The 17,421-nt window shown below is 46.0% G+C and overlaps 1 protein-coding gene and 1 non-coding gene across 5 annotated transcripts in view; one reads left to right on the top strand and one right to left on the bottom strand.

Moving 5' to 3' along the window:
* Nucleotides 1-16,190, top strand: part of ABHD6 (abhydrolase domain containing 6, acylglycerol lipase) — a 48,394-nt gene extending 32,204 nt beyond the window's left edge. For 3 of the 4 annotated variants that reach the window (XM_055557747.1, XM_055557748.1, XM_055557749.1), the window contains exons 4-10: nucleotides 305-461; nucleotides 1,830-1,943; nucleotides 3,335-3,467; nucleotides 6,459-6,616; nucleotides 9,911-9,965; nucleotides 10,207-10,307; nucleotides 15,112-16,190. In XM_055557747.1, the coding sequence (XP_055413722.1) occupies nucleotides 305-461; nucleotides 1,830-1,943; nucleotides 3,335-3,467; nucleotides 6,459-6,616; nucleotides 9,911-9,965; nucleotides 10,207-10,307; nucleotides 15,112-15,288 (895 nt within the window). In that variant the 3' untranslated portion in view covers nucleotides 15,289-16,190. Of the gene's footprint in view, nucleotides 1-304; nucleotides 462-1,829; nucleotides 1,944-3,334; nucleotides 3,468-6,458; nucleotides 6,617-9,910; nucleotides 9,966-10,206; nucleotides 10,308-10,773; nucleotides 11,355-15,111 lie in introns of those variants that run through there. The other variant, XM_055557750.1, reaches the window with a different exon arrangement.
* LOC129635663 (U6 spliceosomal RNA) lies at nucleotides 4,031-4,138 on the bottom strand. The gene has a single exon (XR_008706418.1). It is a non-coding gene; the product is annotated as a U6 spliceosomal RNA (small nuclear RNA).
* Nucleotides 16,191-17,421: the final 1,231 nt, after the last annotated feature.

Raw genomic sequence — 17,421 nt, 5'->3', positions numbered from 1 at the left:
TGGACTTTTCCAGGCAAGAATACTGGAGTGGGTTGCCATTTCCTTCTCCATGTGTCATGCTTCTTAAGAAAATGTCCCCTTTTCCCTTCCTGATAGCGTGCTTAGGAACATTTATACCAGAATATTCATGTAAGGTACTTTCTGGAATGGCCTGACTTAGTGGTCCTCGAGGGTGACTGTGTAGAGGACGAGGGCTGGGAGAATTGTTGCTCTTGCTTCGAAGTAAAGCTGTACAGAGTCCGCCTCCCGAAGCTGCTTCTCTGGCGCTCGCTGACTTTGATTTTGCCTGTATTTCCGTCCCCAGGTACTGGCGGAGGACGCTGGGCATGCAGGTCCGCTATGTGCGCCACGAGGACTATCAGTTCTGCTACTCCTTCCGCGGCAGGCCTGGCCACAAACCTTCCATCCTCATGCTCCATGGGTTCTCTGCCCACAAGGACATGTGGCTCAGCATGGTCAAGGTGGGGTGCCAGAGCCTTCCCTCCTCAGAGGGTGTCACTCAGCAAAAAAATAGAGGGGGTTCTACTTAAATATGATGTCATCAGCAGTGGTAGAGAGCAGAGGGAACCCGGTATAATGGCTCAAAGCACCCTAAACTAGTGTAGTATATTATTCAGATCCTTTTATCAGACAGAACTTACTGAGCTGAATGTTATTTATAAAATCAGTACCTCACCAATGATTTCACCTTATGACTATTTCTTTGGAAAGTTTCTGATACTCTGCTTCATATTTGGACTGTCATGACTATCAAAGGCCAGGTTTTGAAAAGTCATTTCTGTATATTCCAAGATTCCCCTCTTCTTCCCTTCTCTGCTTCTCCTTCTCTCTCCCCGTCTCCTCCTCCTCTCTTCCTTCCATTTCTGCTTTCTCTTTTCCTTAGCCCTTTGGAGAAGCAGTCTTGATCTGACAGCTTTCTGGGATGGTTTCTCAAATCACTCACTTTCTCTTCTGGTTGATTTGGTTGTGTCAGTTTGCTTTAGTTGGTAAAAGTGAACAGCTAGTGAAGATGGGGGCTGGGAGAGGTCTGGCAGAGAAGGACCCCAGGCTCCCACCTCAAGCAGGACCTGACTAATCCCAAGCATGCTCTACATTAGGACGAAAAGGCTCACACATCCCCTAGTTTCTTATTTCCAAAGTTCAGTATCAGGACAGTCATCGTGCTTTAATGAACCTCTGACTTCCTCTTCATCTTTCATATAACTGGTTAGTTGTTTATTGATAGCTGATCTATCTCAAATTCCTGGTTAAATGTGGCATATATTTAAATGGAAGAAGGTGTTTAGGATAAAAATACCTAGGGAATTAGATCGTAATGTAAAAAAAAAAAAAAAAAGAGAGTTGAGACCAGAACTAGGGCGATCAGACATGGTTCTTAGGAGAAGTGTTGCTCCTGTGGGCTCTGGAACTGGCTGGGGCTCTGGGAGAACAGAATCACCCTGTATTAATAGTGGCAAGTTGGTGGCTGCGAGACTGGGATAAGCATAGAGGGGATGAGGGAAAGGAGAAGGAGGCAGGGCCTGCCAGCTGGTGTCAGGAAGGAGCAAAGGACGCAAGCTGCTCCCCGACCTCTGCTCTCCCCTTTCCAGTCATCCTGAGGCCTCTCCCATTGTGTATTAGACTGTGGGGGCTTCTGCTCTCTGTAAGGCTCCTGGCAGTGTTTATTCATGTCAGATGTTACTAGGGGAAGACACGGGGCGGTTTAGGTTCCTCCCTCCCCAGCGGGGAGGCTGTCCATGTCACTTGGTAAGTGGGGGGAGCCTCCCCAGAAACATGGGCAGACATGCTCCGCACACCACATTCTGACTCTCTGTCATGTGTGTCCCCAGTTCCTCCCGAAGAACCTGCACCTGGTCTGTGTGGACATGCCAGGGCATGAGGGCACCACCCGCTCCTCACTGGATGACCTGTCCATAGATGGGCAAGTCAAGAGGATACACCAGGTAAGCAGGGAGGCTCCACCAAAAAACTGCCCAGGTGGGTCTTGGCCACCGTTGCATCCCCAAGTCTGAAGAACAGTCAACGTGGGTTCCGTTTTGACTCATAATTGCAAACAAAATGGCAGCAGCCCAGGGTATCCTCGGTCAGCTGTAGAGGGCCAGGGCTTATTGCTGACTTCTTTCAACCTATTATAACTGTTTCTGGAGAAATACAATCTCATTTTCTCAACTCTTCAAAAAGGGAGTTTAGAATTCCTCAAGACTGTTTATTTTTTTAGAGTGTATTTTTTTGGTTACCAGCTGCTTGGTGACGGTAACAGCATGTCTGCCTAGTTATGGAGGATGGGGAGGGTGATCTTTTCATTTTGTTCTGATTTAGTATCTTTCTTCAGCCCTGTCTGACTGAGCTTTCAAAGTCATGGGGCTCATGAACCATTTCAAAATTTAATGGTTCATACTCTTCAGGTTGACATTAAATATTTTCTCCATTCAAGGATGTTTATTTAATGTCTGCCCCTCTCCTCTCTTTAAACTGTGTATTATTTGGAAGCAAGGAACCTTGTTTCTTTGACTTTCGCTGTATCCTGAGCAGCTGACCGTGGTTGCTTGTATGTAATAGATATCCAATAAATATTTTTTGGATGAATGGGTAGATGTAGGGGATAGTTGGTTGAATGGTTGGAAAGAGGGAAAGTTGGTTGGATGGTTGGATGAATGGTCAAATGGTTGAATAGATGAATGGATAGATAGTTATATGAATGGATGTTTGGATGGTTGAATAGATGGATGGGTGGATAGCTGTATGAATGGATGGGTGAATGGTTGGTTAGACAGGTGGGTAGATAGTTACATTAATGGATGTTTAGATGGAGGAGAAGCGCTGTAAATTATAGCCAGTCAGCAAACTATGGCCTGTGGGCTTCATTTGATGTGCCACTGAGTTTTGTAAGCTGTTTATTGGAAGACAGCCACAGTCACCCGTTTACATGTTGCCTTTGGAAGACCTCCACATTCACCCATTTACATGTTGTCTTTAGCTGCTTTTGTGCTACGGCAGGAGAGTTGAATAGTTGCAGCAGAGATAATAGGCACGCAGAGCAGAAAATATTTACTCTTGGGATCTTTATTTTTAAAATTTGCTGGCTCATGAATTTGAGGGATCTTTGTTGATTTTACACTTAACAAACGACCCCTCAATAACCCATGTCAGGTAAAGAAGAGTACATGCATGTAACAGGGCTCATCTGGATAATCTAGTAGATTTCAGATCCCCTTTCATCAATAGCCCTTTTCTGCTTGTCCCCATGGGAAGTACAAAAGTTTTCAACTCTGGAATCCCCATTGTCATTGTCCACAGTTGTATAACCAAGCCCCTTTCTCATTTCCCTTCCTAGTTTGTAGAATGCCTCAAGCTGAACAAAAAGCCCTTCCACCTGGTAGGCACCTCCATGGGCGGCCACGTGGCTGGGGTGTATGCTGCTTACCACCCGTCAGATGTCTGCAGCCTGTCCCTTGTGTGTCCTGCTGGTGAGTTGTAAGACTCACATCACCCTGTGAGTGACGTGGACGCAGCGGGAGCTGAATCTCTGAAGAAGTCAATGGTGGTTTCTGCTGTGACTGTCTTTTTAGAATCATCTTTTTGAAAATATTGTAGAGATACTAAAAAAGTTTGCCTTAGTGGTACAATCAAGCAGTAGTTGCATACCCATAATTGTAACTATATTGAGCTTTAAAATACAGAGCCAGCTTTGTCCCACAAAGAATTGGAGGTGGTTATTTTAAAAGTGTATAAAACTTCACAGCATGTAAATACTTTGAAGTATAATGATAATATTAACATCTAACATTTATTGAATTTCTATGAGCTAAACTCTTTATATGGATTTAATCCTTGCCATAACCTTGTGAGGTGAAAGTACTGTTATGCGTCTTTCTTTTTTGGCTGAAAACTCAGAGATCTTTTGTCATTGCGAGCTTTTTTTTTAAATCAACAAACTTTGGTGTCTGATCTTAAATGTGTTCATGTCTACTTGAGCTATAACATGTCCTCAGAAATTATGATCTGAAGTTGGATTTTTTTTTTTAATTTTTAAAATATGGAACACTTCATGAATTTGCATGTCATTCTTGCACAAGAGCTTTGCTGATCTGAATCTGTATTGTTCCAGTTTTAGCATATATGCTACTGAGACGAACACTAAAATTGGATTTAAAATTTATATACATATATATGTATATAAATCTTCATACTTGAATTTATAGTATGTTAGTAAGAAAAATGTTTCTCTCTTTTTCCTTCTCTTGCTTCCCTCTTCATCGCTGGTAATTTACTGGAGTATGGTTTACACATAGTAAATTGTCCAGATTTTCAGTACCTATCTCAGTGGCTTTTTACCTATGTAATTATTACCCAGATAAGGATAGTATGCCCATTTTATAGGCACACATTGTGTTAGTGCTGGAGCCAGGATAGGAACTGGCCCTAAGCTATCTGACTCCAGAACCCATGCTGTGGTTTTTGGAGAAGTCCTTTCGTATTTACTACCTCTTTTATATGACTCATATCCATTACCTTCTTTACCCACTAGAACCCAACCATGAACTGAACTGGTGCACCTTCTACTGAAACATAACTAAATTTATCTTTGAAACCTTTCAACTCATTCAGAAAGTTAAGTTTTCAGGTCTAAGGCAATGGCACCCCACTCCAGTACTCTTGCCTGGAAAATCCCATGGACAGAGGAGCCTGGTAGGCTGCAGTCCATGGGGTCGCCAAGAGTCGGACACGACTGAGCGACTTCACTTTAACCTCTCACTTTCATGCATTGGAGAAGGAAATGGCAACCCACTCCAGTGTTCTTGCCTGGAGAATCCCAGGGACGGGGGAGCCTGGTGAGCTGCTGTCTATGGGGTCGCACAGAGTCGGACACGACTGAAGCGACTTAGCAGCAGCAGCAGCAAGCTCGTTGAAATTGAAGGCAAGTTCCCAAAGGGTTTTCCTTTTCCCAAGCACTGTGTCTGAAGTCGTTTGATCTTATAATGATACAGTCTGAGAATTGGAGGGGACTTACCAGGTGGTCCAGTGATTAAGACTCTGTGCTCCCAAAGCACTGGGCGTGGGTTCAATCCCTGGTTGGGAAACTAAGATCCCGTATGTTGCACAACTCAGGCAAGAAAAAATGAAGAATTGGAGCCCTCTGGAATGTTATTAGATTTTAAATCACTTATGGAAGGTCAACTCTAACTGACTAACTGACTTTTTTGAGTGTATATTGATTTGCCCAGAGAAGAGTTTTATACCTGAGTTTCCATTAGAAAGTTAGAATTGAATTTGTTTGTATGTAAAAATGAAAAGATACACTTTTTTTTTTACTTTGAAATAATTTTAAATTTATAGAAATGTTGCAAAGATAGTACCCTTCACCCAGTTCTCTCCTTTAACAGCTTACATAGCACAGCAAATTTGTCACAACCAGGAAACCAACATGGGTGTATTACTATTAACTAAAATCAGGCTTTATTTAGATTTCATTAGTTTTTCTACAATTGTCCTTTTCTCTTCCAGGATCCAATTCAGGATATACCACATGACATTTAGTTTAGGATTATTTTTAAAGCAAAAAGAAATAGATCATGTAATCTGCCCATGGCATCATGAGAGCTGCACGATACGCATGTTAGATTTAGAGGAGTTGCTGAATATAGATTTATGAAATGTAGATTTCTGTAGCACAGTGTGGCTTCCACTGCCTGTCTTTCTAAGCTCTAGCTCTTCAGCTAAGCTAAACACCTAGAAACTTGTTCAGTGTTTGAAATGAAATTAATTTTACGCCCCTTCATAGACCAGCTTGTGTGAACTCTCATGTCCTGTGTCAGGTGATAGAAAATAATGGTCAGTCTCTAGGCTCTTCCAGCTCAGGATTGCCTAATGGTCCCCTGGAGGAAGAGGGACTGTGTAGAGGCACTCCTGCCCTCCTGCTCCAACATGTGGGACAGCTCCAAAGGGGACTCACTCTCACTGCATTTTATGTGCTGACCCCAAATAAGAGATTATTAAGTGGGTCCAGGCTGAAGGAAGGAGTACTCAGTCAGTCCACTCTAGTCATGCATTTCACCAGGTCTCCTCTCAACCCTTACAGATGTGTGAGAGGGGCTCAGGCAAGTTGTCTTCTAGACTCTCAAACTCTTCTTAATTTCGGTCCTACCGGTGAATCCCCTGGCAACTTAAGTGCAGATTCTGATGTAAGAGACTTAGGGGAGGGGCTGAGGTGCTTATGGGCTCCCAGTTTGCATAGCCAGCCCTTAAGATGTTCTGAAGAAAAAAATTTTTTTCCTATGTTTCTCAAATTGTGGTTTTGACTTTGAGCAAGGATGCCAGTACCAATTAAAAAGAAATCTACCAGTGGAAAGCACCTAAGATACATTAGGTCTGGGCTGATTTTGGAAGTTCTCTATATACAATGGGGTTTGGTAAGAAGGTAGATATATTGCCAAGCTTTTTTGGTTTGAATCCCCCAGGTCTGCAGTACTCAACTGATAATAAATTTGTGCAACGGCTCAAAGAACTGCAGGAGTCGGCCGCCGTAGAGAAGATTCCCTTGATCCCAACCACCCCGAAGGAGATGAGTGAGATGCTGCAGCTCTGCTCCTATGTGCGCTTCAAGGTGCCCCAGCAGGTACCGTGGCCTCCACGGCAGTGTGCCTGCCTCTGCCCAGTGCTCAGGTGGCCAGGGCCAGCATCCCCCCAACGTTCCCTTCTTGTCCTCAGCTTCCATTCATTCAGCAAGTGCCATGTCTGCGATGTATCCAACACTGTGCTTGGGCACCCTGGGGAAGAAATGAGACAGAAAGCCAGGGGGAGAAGCAGTCAATTAACAAGACAGATAATTTCACACTGTAGTAAGTTTTCTAGAGGAAATGAAAATAGTGCTGTGCTTGAAAACAGAGAGGCAGGAGAAACTTTGATAAGCCTCTGTAAGAAAACAGCCTGAGCAGGGATGCATAAAACAGTCAAGTTCAAGATGCTGGAAGGAGAGACCAGGGTGACTGGAGCCCAGAGTGTGAGGGAAAGAATGGGTTGAGGTGAGGTTGGAATAGTACTCAAGGGCTGAATCAAAGATTCTCATTAAAATAAAAAAAAGTTTCAGGGCCCTTTTAACACCCTTAAGAATTATTGAGAACCCCAAAGAGCTTCTTTTTATGAAAGCTGTAACTATTGATGTGTACCATATTAGAAATTAAACCCCAGGAGAACTTAAAATATAAGAATACACAAGTACTCATTTCATTAGTTATCAGAATGGTGACATTATCCATCATTCTATAGACTCTGAAAATCAGCATGCTTTTGAGAGAATCAAAGTGAAAAAGGCAAGCAACATTTAGTGTTATTATGAAAATAGTGTGATGTCTTATAATCCCAAGAACCGCTTTGAGAACCACTAGGCTGGATCATGTAGAACTTTTAAGAGATTATGGAAAGGAGACTGGAGTTCTTCTAAATACAGTAGGAGAAGCACTCAAGAGCTGTAGGGGAACACAGACAGAAACGGAGAAGCCCATTAGCTGCTGTATTACTCCAGGATGAGGGTGTAGACGGCGTAGTAGTAGTGGAGAATGAGACCTGAGAAGCTTTGGAAGGAAGGAGGTAGGACTTACTGGCCAGTGGGAAGTGGAGGATGAGAGAATGTGAGTCACAGGTGACTTCTGATACTTTAGTTGGATAAAGGTAGTGTTTTCTTCCTCTTTTAAAAAATTTTTATTATTTTCCAGCCACGCCACGTGGCACCGGGATTCTCGTTCCCCAGCTAGGGATCGGACTTGTGTTCCGTGCAGTGGAGACATGGAGTCTTAACCACTGGACTGCTAGGGAAGTCCCAAGGTAGTGTTTTCTGAGTAGGGGAAGGGGAGGGAGGGTGGGATGGGGCATCAGCTAAGAGCTCCATTTTGCGTGTGTGAAGTTCAAGTTCCCTGAGACGCCATCCCGTGCAGGTGTCATGTAGACAGTTAGAAATACAAGTGGAGCTGAGGGAAGTCTGGCCTGCGCTGTGGAATGAGAGCCATCAGCCAAGGATGGTATTAAAAGTCATGGGTCTAAATGAGGTTGTGCAGGAGATGGTGTGGGGAACCGAGAGTCCATGAGTGAGACCTCACAACAGCACATTCTCTCACTCTGTCTCAGGAGCTGGATGCTGCCTGGGGTGGGGTGGGTCCTCCTGGGAGCTGAGAGAATGGGCTCTGTGCAGAGGTCGTGAACATGACTCATTAATGGATGTGGCCCATCTCTGAGGAAGCATCACAGAATCAGATTCTGTGGCATGTTCTGTCCATGAAGTTCTCTTTTCAGTCATGACTTGACACTGGTCCTCTCTCAGCACTGATCTCTTTCCAGAATACAGTAACCAAGTAGGGTTTTAGAAAATTCCATGTTTTGAGTTGTCAGAGAAATGAAGACACTGGGAGAAAGGAAATGCAGACCCCAAAGTCTTCCCCTTGTAGGCAGGGAGGAGCCCCTAGGCACTCAGCCTACCGTGTCACGTGGTGTAATGACTGTGTTGACTGGTTTGCGTCTTCCGTTCCAACCTCTGTAAGAGCAAGGACTGTGTCTTTGGTTGTTCTGTTCCCAGCCTGCAGCAAAGTGCTTGCATGAAATAGGTCCTAGGTATAGAGTGGATGGATCAGTGGACGGGAGGAAGCCCGAACAATGCAGGGATGGAGAATGGATGTGTGGGGAGATGCAGGGTACAGGGGTGCATGAACGGATGCGTGTGCATACATCACTGATTTAGGGGTGCAGAGAGATGGATGGCCGAGCACATGGATGGATGGGAGGGTGTCTGGAAATGGCAGAGACGAAGGATGATGGGTTGGTGGATGCAGGACAGATGGATACATGGGTAGATGTATGCATATGTGATTCAGAGGTGCTGTGTGGGTGGGTGATGGATAGGTGAATGTCTGCATGAAGCAGGGATGGAGGATGGATGGATAGCTGCAGGCTAAGTGGACGCACGGATGGACATGTGCATGTCTGAGTCAGTGATGCAGGATGGATGGGTAGGCAGGGGTGTGGAGCAGAGGTGGAGGATGGATGGGTGAATGCAAGATGGAGAAATGCATGGGTACAGGATGGATAGTAGAACAAAGGAAATACCTGATGCTGAGCACCGTGTGTTGGACAGTTTGCCATTGGTCTCACCTCTGGGCTTCCACTTCCAGAATAGTCAGATGCTCCAGCGGGTGGGTTTCATCCAGAGCAGTTATGACTGGGTCTTCCCACTTCAGTCAGTGCGCAGGACTCCTGAGAGTGTATTGAAGGGGTTCAGTCCATTCCTAGGGAAATGAGAGGAGTGACGGCTGCTAATGTGACCCTGGGACCCTGCCTCAAGAACCCTGAGGTGAGGGAAGAGGTGGGCCGTGTTCCCTGGCCCCAGCACCTCTCTGGGTCGGTCTCCCAGGTCCAGGAGCCCTGGCCGTCAGCATGTGCTGCAGCCCCACAGCCCGCCGTGTCACACAGTGAGCTCAGGACATCGAAAGCCTTCCCAGAGCTTCCCCAGTGGTTGATTTCACTGCTTAAGAGGCCCATCATCTCCAATAGTTAATTTTTTTTTAATAGACCTTGTTTTATATTGGGTATCACTGAGTAATTATTTGATATTATTTTCATTCTGATTATGTCTCAGGATAAGCAGAGAATTCCTCATAGGTGAAGCAGCTTACATGCCACCGGGGTCCTTTGGCTTCACAGTTATTCCCAGAGTTCCTTCCTTATGAGAAAGAAAAAGCCCCTTATGAACCTAAGTCCCCATTACATTGCATGGCCATCAAGGGAATTTGGAGACCAGGCCTTACAAACCTTGACAACTCCCGAAACTGCTGGCCTTTGATTTCCCCTCTTTGTCCCAGACCCTTCTGAGGCCTGAGAATACGAATCCTCCCTCACCTTCTGAATTTGGGTTATTTATTCCTAGATCCTGCAGGGCCTTGTCGACGTCCGCATCCCTCACAACACCTTCTACCGAAAGCGTAAGTAGCCCTGTGTTGACCTCTGAGCCTGTGACACATCTTATGGGTGGCCTGCTCGTCTTCCTTACATTTCTGAGACCTTGAGAGTTTTCTGAGACCCCTCAAGAAAGACGCAGTGCCTTAGACTCAAAGACTATATACCCTGTATATATCCTATATATACATACACACTATATATTTCCTGTACTTGGTGGTGTCCACAGCACAGCCCACACTCACTTTATTTTCTTTCCCTACAAAGTGTTTTTGGAAATCGTCAGTGAGAAGTCGAGATACTCCCTCCATCAGAACATGGACAAGATTAAGGTCCCTACGCAGATCATCTGGGGGAAACAAGACCAGGTATGTGGCGTGTCCCTGGGTCTGCCTGTGCCAGTTACACCAGCCTCCAAGGACAAACTCGTGGTCCTTTATGAAGGGAGCCTGGCTGCTCTCTGATACCAGGGAGAGGTGGCGCACACCTGGTGCCAAGTGCCGGTGTTCACAGGGAGTTGAGGGCAGTAACTCTGACCTCTTAAAATGTAAGACAATTTGAAAGCATTTTCGTAAATTATCTTTCTCAAAGCCATGGTCACATGGTACAGAAACGTTAAAAGAGTACAGAAAGATGGATAAGAGTACACAGAGTACACTCGGTCTCTTTGACATTCTAGATCCCAGTTCCCATTTCTTCAAGGCAGCACTTACAGTTCATGTGTGTTTCTTTTAAATTTTCTAAGGCAGCGGTTGGCACACGCTTTCTCTAAAAGGGCCAGATAGTAAATATTTGCAGCTCTGCTGGTGATAAGTTCCTGTTTCATCTATTCAGCTCTTCTGTTGTGATGGTGACATGCAGAGCAAATGGCAGCAGAGCTCCCGGGAGCCCGCAGTCACAAAGCAGGAGGCGCTGTTGTTTGCCTGTTTCTATTCGAAGCATCTATCAGTGTGCATAAAGAAGTGTTATGTATAAGGTTTTCAAACATGCAGTCTATACAGTTTCGCACCTTAATTGCTTCATATATATGAGAAATATGTACCTTGGAAATAATTTAATATCAGCTTGAAGAGATCTACACAGTCTAGTGCTTTAAATATTTTATTTTGAAATAACCTCAAATTTACAGGATAATTGTAGAAGTAGTACAGAGTACTCCTGTATCTACTTTACCTAGTTTCATCAGTTTTAACTGCTTGTTCAAAAATTCACGTGTTATAAAATTTACCTTGCTGCCCACCCCACTGCGGCCCCTGTGTAGAACGCTTCTGTCATCCTGTAAGTTCTCTCTTGCCCATTTGCAGTTCATCTCCATTCCTGCCCCAGCACTGTTCAACCACTGACCTGCTTTCTGTTTCTGAAGTCTTGTCTAGGATTTAGTTATCTAAAATTTTCATAAAATGATATTTTACAGTGGTAGTCTTTTGCATCTGGCTTCTTCCACTCAAGCGTGATGTTTCTGAGGTTCATCCATATCGTCGCCTATGCCAACAGTTTGTTCCTTTCTATTGCTGAGTGTCATTCCATGATATGTATGTGCCACATCTTACTTATTACCAACTTTTTAACATTTACCGCCTCATCTAGGCAGATCTAGAAATACGTGTTTTGGGGCCATTTGGAGTGAGCTGCTTGCGTCATGTCCCTTTACCCCCAGTGCTTCAAGGGGTATTTACTGCAACCCAGAATATTATCTCACATGATCGCAGGACATTGTCACACCTGGGACACGTAACATTGATGACATAGCTTTTAACTAACGTACAGTCCATATTTCAAATGGATTCCTTGTTTCAGTGACGTCCTTCATAGAGTGCTCCTCCTCCTGCCCCTGTAGCCAGGATCACATACTGCTTATCGTGTCTTTTTAGTTTCCTTTTATATAAAATGATGCCCTCTTTCTGCCTTATCTTTTGTAACACTGAGATATTTGAAGAGTGTGGGCAAGTTTTTTTTTTTTGGTGGGGGGCCAGTTATTTTACAAAATGTTCCTCAGTTTGAGTTGGTTGGCTGTTTCCTCATGATTAAATTCGGGATACATATCCCTGGCCAGAATATCTCATGGGTAGTAAGACTTCACATCCTCAGAAGGAGAATGTCTTTCCTTCAGTGGTGGGAATTTTTTAAACTATTATTTATTTTGGGGGCTGCACCGTATGGCATGAGGGATCTTAGTTCCTCAACCAGGGATTGAAACGGTGCCCTAGGCAGTGGAAGCCTCTTAACCTCTGGCCTGCCTGGGACATCGATGGGAATTTTGATTGATCGTGACATCTGATTTCTTCATTATAGACATTATTTCTCCACTTGCAACTAATAAGCAGTCTGCGGGGAGGCACTTTGAGACCATGTGGGTATCCTGGTCCTCATCAAACATTTCCCTCTAGATTTACCATCCGTGAATGGTTGTTGCCCAAAACAAAATTTTGTGTTCTTTTTGGGAGCTGCATAGTACTCCATTACCTGCTGCATTAGTGCCCTGTTGATGGTCACTTTCAGTTTTTTGCTGTTAAACCACACCTTGATGTGCACCGTTATACATGTGTGTTTGCAGTGTGAGAGCGTATCTGAGGGCCAGTTCTTAGATGTGGAATAGCTTGATCAAAGCTTTGTGCATTTTAAAATGCTGACAGGCTTTTTGACAGGCTTTGTCAGATGGCTCTGTTAGTTTGCTAGGCCTGCTGTAACCAAGTACCACAAATTGGGAGGCTTAAACAACAGAGTTACGCTGGCTGCCAGTTCTGGCATGCAGATACACTGGGGGCTTTCCTGGGGGCTCAGATGGTATAGAATCTGCCTGTAATGCAGGAGAGCTGGGTTCAACCCCTGGTTCAACCCCTAGATCCCCTGGAGAAGGAAATGGCAACCTACTCCAGTATTCTTGCCTGGAGAACTCCAGGGACAGAGGAGCCTGGTGGGCTACAGTCCGTGGGGTCGCAAAGAGTTGGACGTGACTGAGCGACTAACACTGTGACACCAGTTCTGGAGACCATGATCCAAGACCCAGGCCGCAGCAGACTGGCTCCTTGTGGGAGCTGGGAAGCAGAGCCTGTTCCCTGGCTTTGCCTGAGCGCCTGGGGGTTTGCTGGTGAGCTTTGGTGTCCCGTGCCTTGTAGACGCCTCACCCTGGCCTCTGCCTCCATCTTCGCATGATGTCGTCCCGGTGCCTGTGCATCTCTGTGTTGAAACCTCTCATTTTTGTAAGACGCCAGTTATGATAGATTAGGGGTCCACATGCTAGATTAGGAGTTCAGCCTGCTCCAGAATGACGTCATCCTAACTAATTATGTCCACAATGACCCTGTTTCCCAGTAAAGTCACATTTTGTTAGAACTTGAACATATGAATTTGGGGAGGGGGCACAATCCATCCATAATAAACCTGCCAATGAAATACTGACTTATACTTCGGAAACTCCCTTTTTGTTTGCAGCCATTCTTTAGAAATCATATCTTACTGAATGTTCTTGAAAAGTTTAAAACAAGAGGTGGTGGTGGGAAATGGAGCCTTTATAAGGCCTGCAGGCAGACAGAATTACAGCGTCTGTCAAAGGGTATCTGGTTGTCTCACGCTGTTGACCGTCGTGAGAAGGGAAATGGGAGCAAAGCTGTCCCTGTTGAGAGAGTGCCCCTGTGGACGCTGAGGTGAAAGCCACCACTGTGAGCCCTGGGCAGACTGCACATGCCCACCGCGTGTGTGGTGTGAGCACAGGCAGGAAGTCAGGCTGCACCTCAACTGCCCTTGACTGTGGGAGGCCCAGGAGAGGAGACCGGGGAGAAGCCAGGTCTGTGCCCCCGGCGCAGGGGGCAGGAGGGGCGGAGGCGCCGGTGTGCAGCCATCTCAACATCAGCCAGGCACCCGAGAATGCCCAGCGCGGGAACCAGGGCATCAGGAGCAGGGAGGACTCATGTGCCCCCTTCACAGCAACCAAGGGACTGAAAGCAGCTCTGGACGCCTGAGCAGAGACGCAGGACCCAGGCGGGGCCAGCAGGCAGTCAGTCAGTCAGAAACCAGAGCTGCGACAGTGACGGCCTTGCTTTATCTCAGATCCCCAAGGTGACCTGGGCTCTCAGGGACCAGCAGGGAGAGGCGAGACCGCGTCATGCTCCCCGTCAGCTGTTCCTTCCTGTGTTTTCTCAGCCCGGGGTGCCCTGCGCTCTGCTCACCCTACTTCCTGGTGGGCAGAAAATCTTGGTATTACCAGTCTGGGTTGAGGAGAATAAACCTCAAAAGCAGACAGTGCTCGAATTTGTTGGGATTTTGCTTTCGGCATTAAGGCCAGAGCGGAGGGGCCGCCTTGTCTGGTCTGGGGGGTGGTGAGGTGAAGGTGAATGCGGTGAAGCGAAGGGGGCAAATATAAATCTGACCCTGAAGGAGGAGAAAGTCAGTTAACTGAGTTGGGGTAATAGCAAGGTGTAACCCAGGTGAAAATGAAAGGGAGTTTGAAAACCTGGGAAAGTGGTGGGCTTCACGTGGGAAAAACACTGGCTGTTATTCACACACTTCAGGGTCTGACGTCACACAGCTCGGGGATCCCCTGAGGGCCTTCAGGACCTAGTCCTCTGGCTTGTGATAATTCGTGTCCGCCTCTTGCATCTCTCCTGTGTGGCCTCCTCACAGCTTGGCCTCCCCTGGACCAGCTGCAGGGTGCATTCTCCTGGCCCAGCCTGATCACGTCCCTGTCCTTAATACAGCCCCAAGGCTCCCCACTGCCCTCAGACTGAGACCCGACTCCCAGCACGGCCAGATGTACTCCACGCTCACACGGCTGTCCCTTGCACGCACCATCCTCCCACCCTTGTGCTGGTCCCTCTTCCACGATCGCCCTCCCTTGTGGCTTCTCAGCTCCCAGGATCCTCCCCCATCAGAGTCTTCACCACCTTGCGCTGCACTTGTCTGCTTTCTGGTCTGGCTTCCCCACCATACCAGGGCATCCTCAGGGCAGGGCCTGTGTTTCCAGCACAGTAACCCTGCAGCAGCATACCTCCTGCCACTGAGCTGCAGAGTAAAACATGAGGCACGTGGTTACTTCCATCAGAGAGCTACAGGCCCCAACACCGGAGTGACTTGGTTCTAAAAATCACCCCTGCCAGGCCTGGACGGGAGTTCTGTCCATGGAGTGCGTTCTGGCACCTGAATCCTTTCCATGTAGTTTCCTCTCTTGTCCCGCAGGTGCTTGATGTGTCCGGGGCAGACATGTTGGCCAAGTCAATCGCCAACTCCCAGGTGGAGCTCCTGGAAAACTGTGGGCACTCAGTGGTGATGGAGAGGCCCAGGAAGACAGCCAAGCTCCTTGTCGACTTCTTAGCTTCTGTACACAGCACAGACAACAGCAAGAAGCTGGACTGAGGCCCTGGCCACAGCCTGAGCTCCACACCCAGCCTCCACTCCTGTCTCTAGAACCTGATGCGGCCACCATTTCTCAGGGACCCTGCCCTAAATGCAGAGGGAGCACCCCAGTCCCTGAGGAAGCCAGCCCCCGCTCCAGCCCTGGTCTCTATAGATCTACAGAGCCTCGGGCCATGAAGAAATCTCCAAGATGTTTTTTCACAAAATGCAAATTCACATGGAACAACAAAAGAAAACCCATCCATGAAATCTACCCAGAAGTCTTCACGTTCCTGCTGCAAAGCGGCCACATTGGACCACTGAGGACATTTCCTTTAAGATGTTCCTCACAGACTGAGATTCCAGGTGTTTCTGTTGCTTCCGACATTCTCCCGTGCATAGTCAGTAGCTGTTTTAGGAGCATTAGCCCCCCTTCACCAAGCCCCTTGTTTATGTCTGATTTAAGTTTTGCGTCCCATGTGTGACTGCCACCTGTCAACTGCAGGACCATGGAGGAGCACGGCAGGCTGGAGGAAATACACGCGCAGAAGACACGGTCTGCCTCAGCCAGCTTGCAGAGCAGCAGGAACACAGGTGGCTGATTTGACCGGCACCCTGTGTCAGGTGATGGCCCCCTGATCCTGGGTGGTGCAGTACAAAGAACCCTGGCAGGGTGGGTTTTCTGGGAATAATTTATTATTAAAAAAAACAAGACTAATAAAGCAATAATATTCTAGACATCTATCTAAATAATCAGACTCGGGTTCCACTCCAAAGCACCTCTTTTCTATCTTGCTGTGCTACTGAAAAACCTTTGGATGTTTGTTAATGAATTCTGTGAATTCTGTGAACAATAATGTAATTGAAAATAAATCTAAACTGCTGTAAAAGTGACCACAATGACATGAAATAAATGTAATAAGTCTAGATCAGCAACATGCAAGTGGTTTCTGTTGCTAAGCTCTTAATGAAGTGTAGTGTTGGCAGATTTTCTGTAAACTTTAAAATGTGTTTCTTGTTTGCTTTCTTAAAATTACTTATTTATCTATTTTCGAAGTGTTTTTACTTTTTGTTTAGCTGCTTCAGGTCTTAGTTTCAGCACGCAGAATCTTTTTGCTTGTGGCATGTGAGCTCCTGGTTGTAGCATGTGGGGCTAGTTCCCTGGCCAGGGACAGAACACAGGCCCCCTGTGTTGGAATCCAGGAGGCTTAGCCACTGGACCACTGGGGGAATCCCCAAAACGGGTTTTTTAAAGTAAGGTTGTTCTACAGGCATTGGAAGACCTTATTTGCATGATTTACTGGTTTCATTTCCAGAAATCATGCTTGCAGTTTTTTTATTCTAATATTTATGTATTTGGCTATGCCAGGTCTCAGTTGTGGCATATCGAATCTTAGTTGCAGCGTGCAAACTCTTAGTTGCGGCCTATGGCATCTAGCTCCCTGACCAGGGAGCCAGCGTAGGCCCCCTACGGTCGGAGCGCGGAGTCTTAGCCACTTGACCACCAGGGAAGTCCCACGTTTGCAGTTTTCATTCAGTTGAAATTATACATCCAAAACAAAAGGTGAGGGTCATCAAACTGTTCTTCTGACTCTTCTGTGGCATTTGGAAACCTAAACTCCTCAGAATATTCACTCTTTCAAATCTTTTTACAGAGTCTGAAACCCAGTAGTTCTGGAAATAGAGTGAGAACTTTCTGTGGTGAACATTGTGGTTTAAATTGAAATTCAGGGCTTGGTCTGATTATTTTAATATATCAAAGAAGAGCAGAATATAGATCTTAAAAATAAGAGATGTGAAAATGTGACATCAAACTTGCAGAATGCAGCTAAGCAGTGCTCACAAGGAAATTTATAGGCTGAAATACAAATACTAGAAAAGAAGAAAGGCTAAACATTAAATAATTTAAGCTTCTATCTTAAGAAGCTAGAAAAAAAGTAAATCAAACCCAGTGGGGAGAAAATAGAAGGAAACAGTACAGTGAGAGCAGAAATCAATGAAGCAGAAAAGAATGTATATATTTGTCATGTTGCTTGTTCCAGTCTCTCATATTCACCAAGAGCTCTGAGCTTAATGAGGTTCCCAGAGGAGTCAGTCACAACAATCACGACAGATACGACTGGGGACAGATGAAGAAGCCCCAGACTTGGGATA

The sequence above is a fragment of the Bubalus kerabau genome, chromosome 20 (assembly GCF_029407905.1).
Source record: "Bubalus kerabau isolate K-KA32 ecotype Philippines breed swamp buffalo chromosome 20, PCC_UOA_SB_1v2, whole genome shotgun sequence".
Classification (NCBI taxonomy): Eukaryota; Metazoa; Chordata; class Mammalia; order Artiodactyla; family Bovidae; genus Bubalus; species Bubalus kerabau.
The sequence above is the reverse complement of the archived record's forward strand: the minus strand, read 5'-3'. Positions and strand labels throughout refer to the sequence as shown.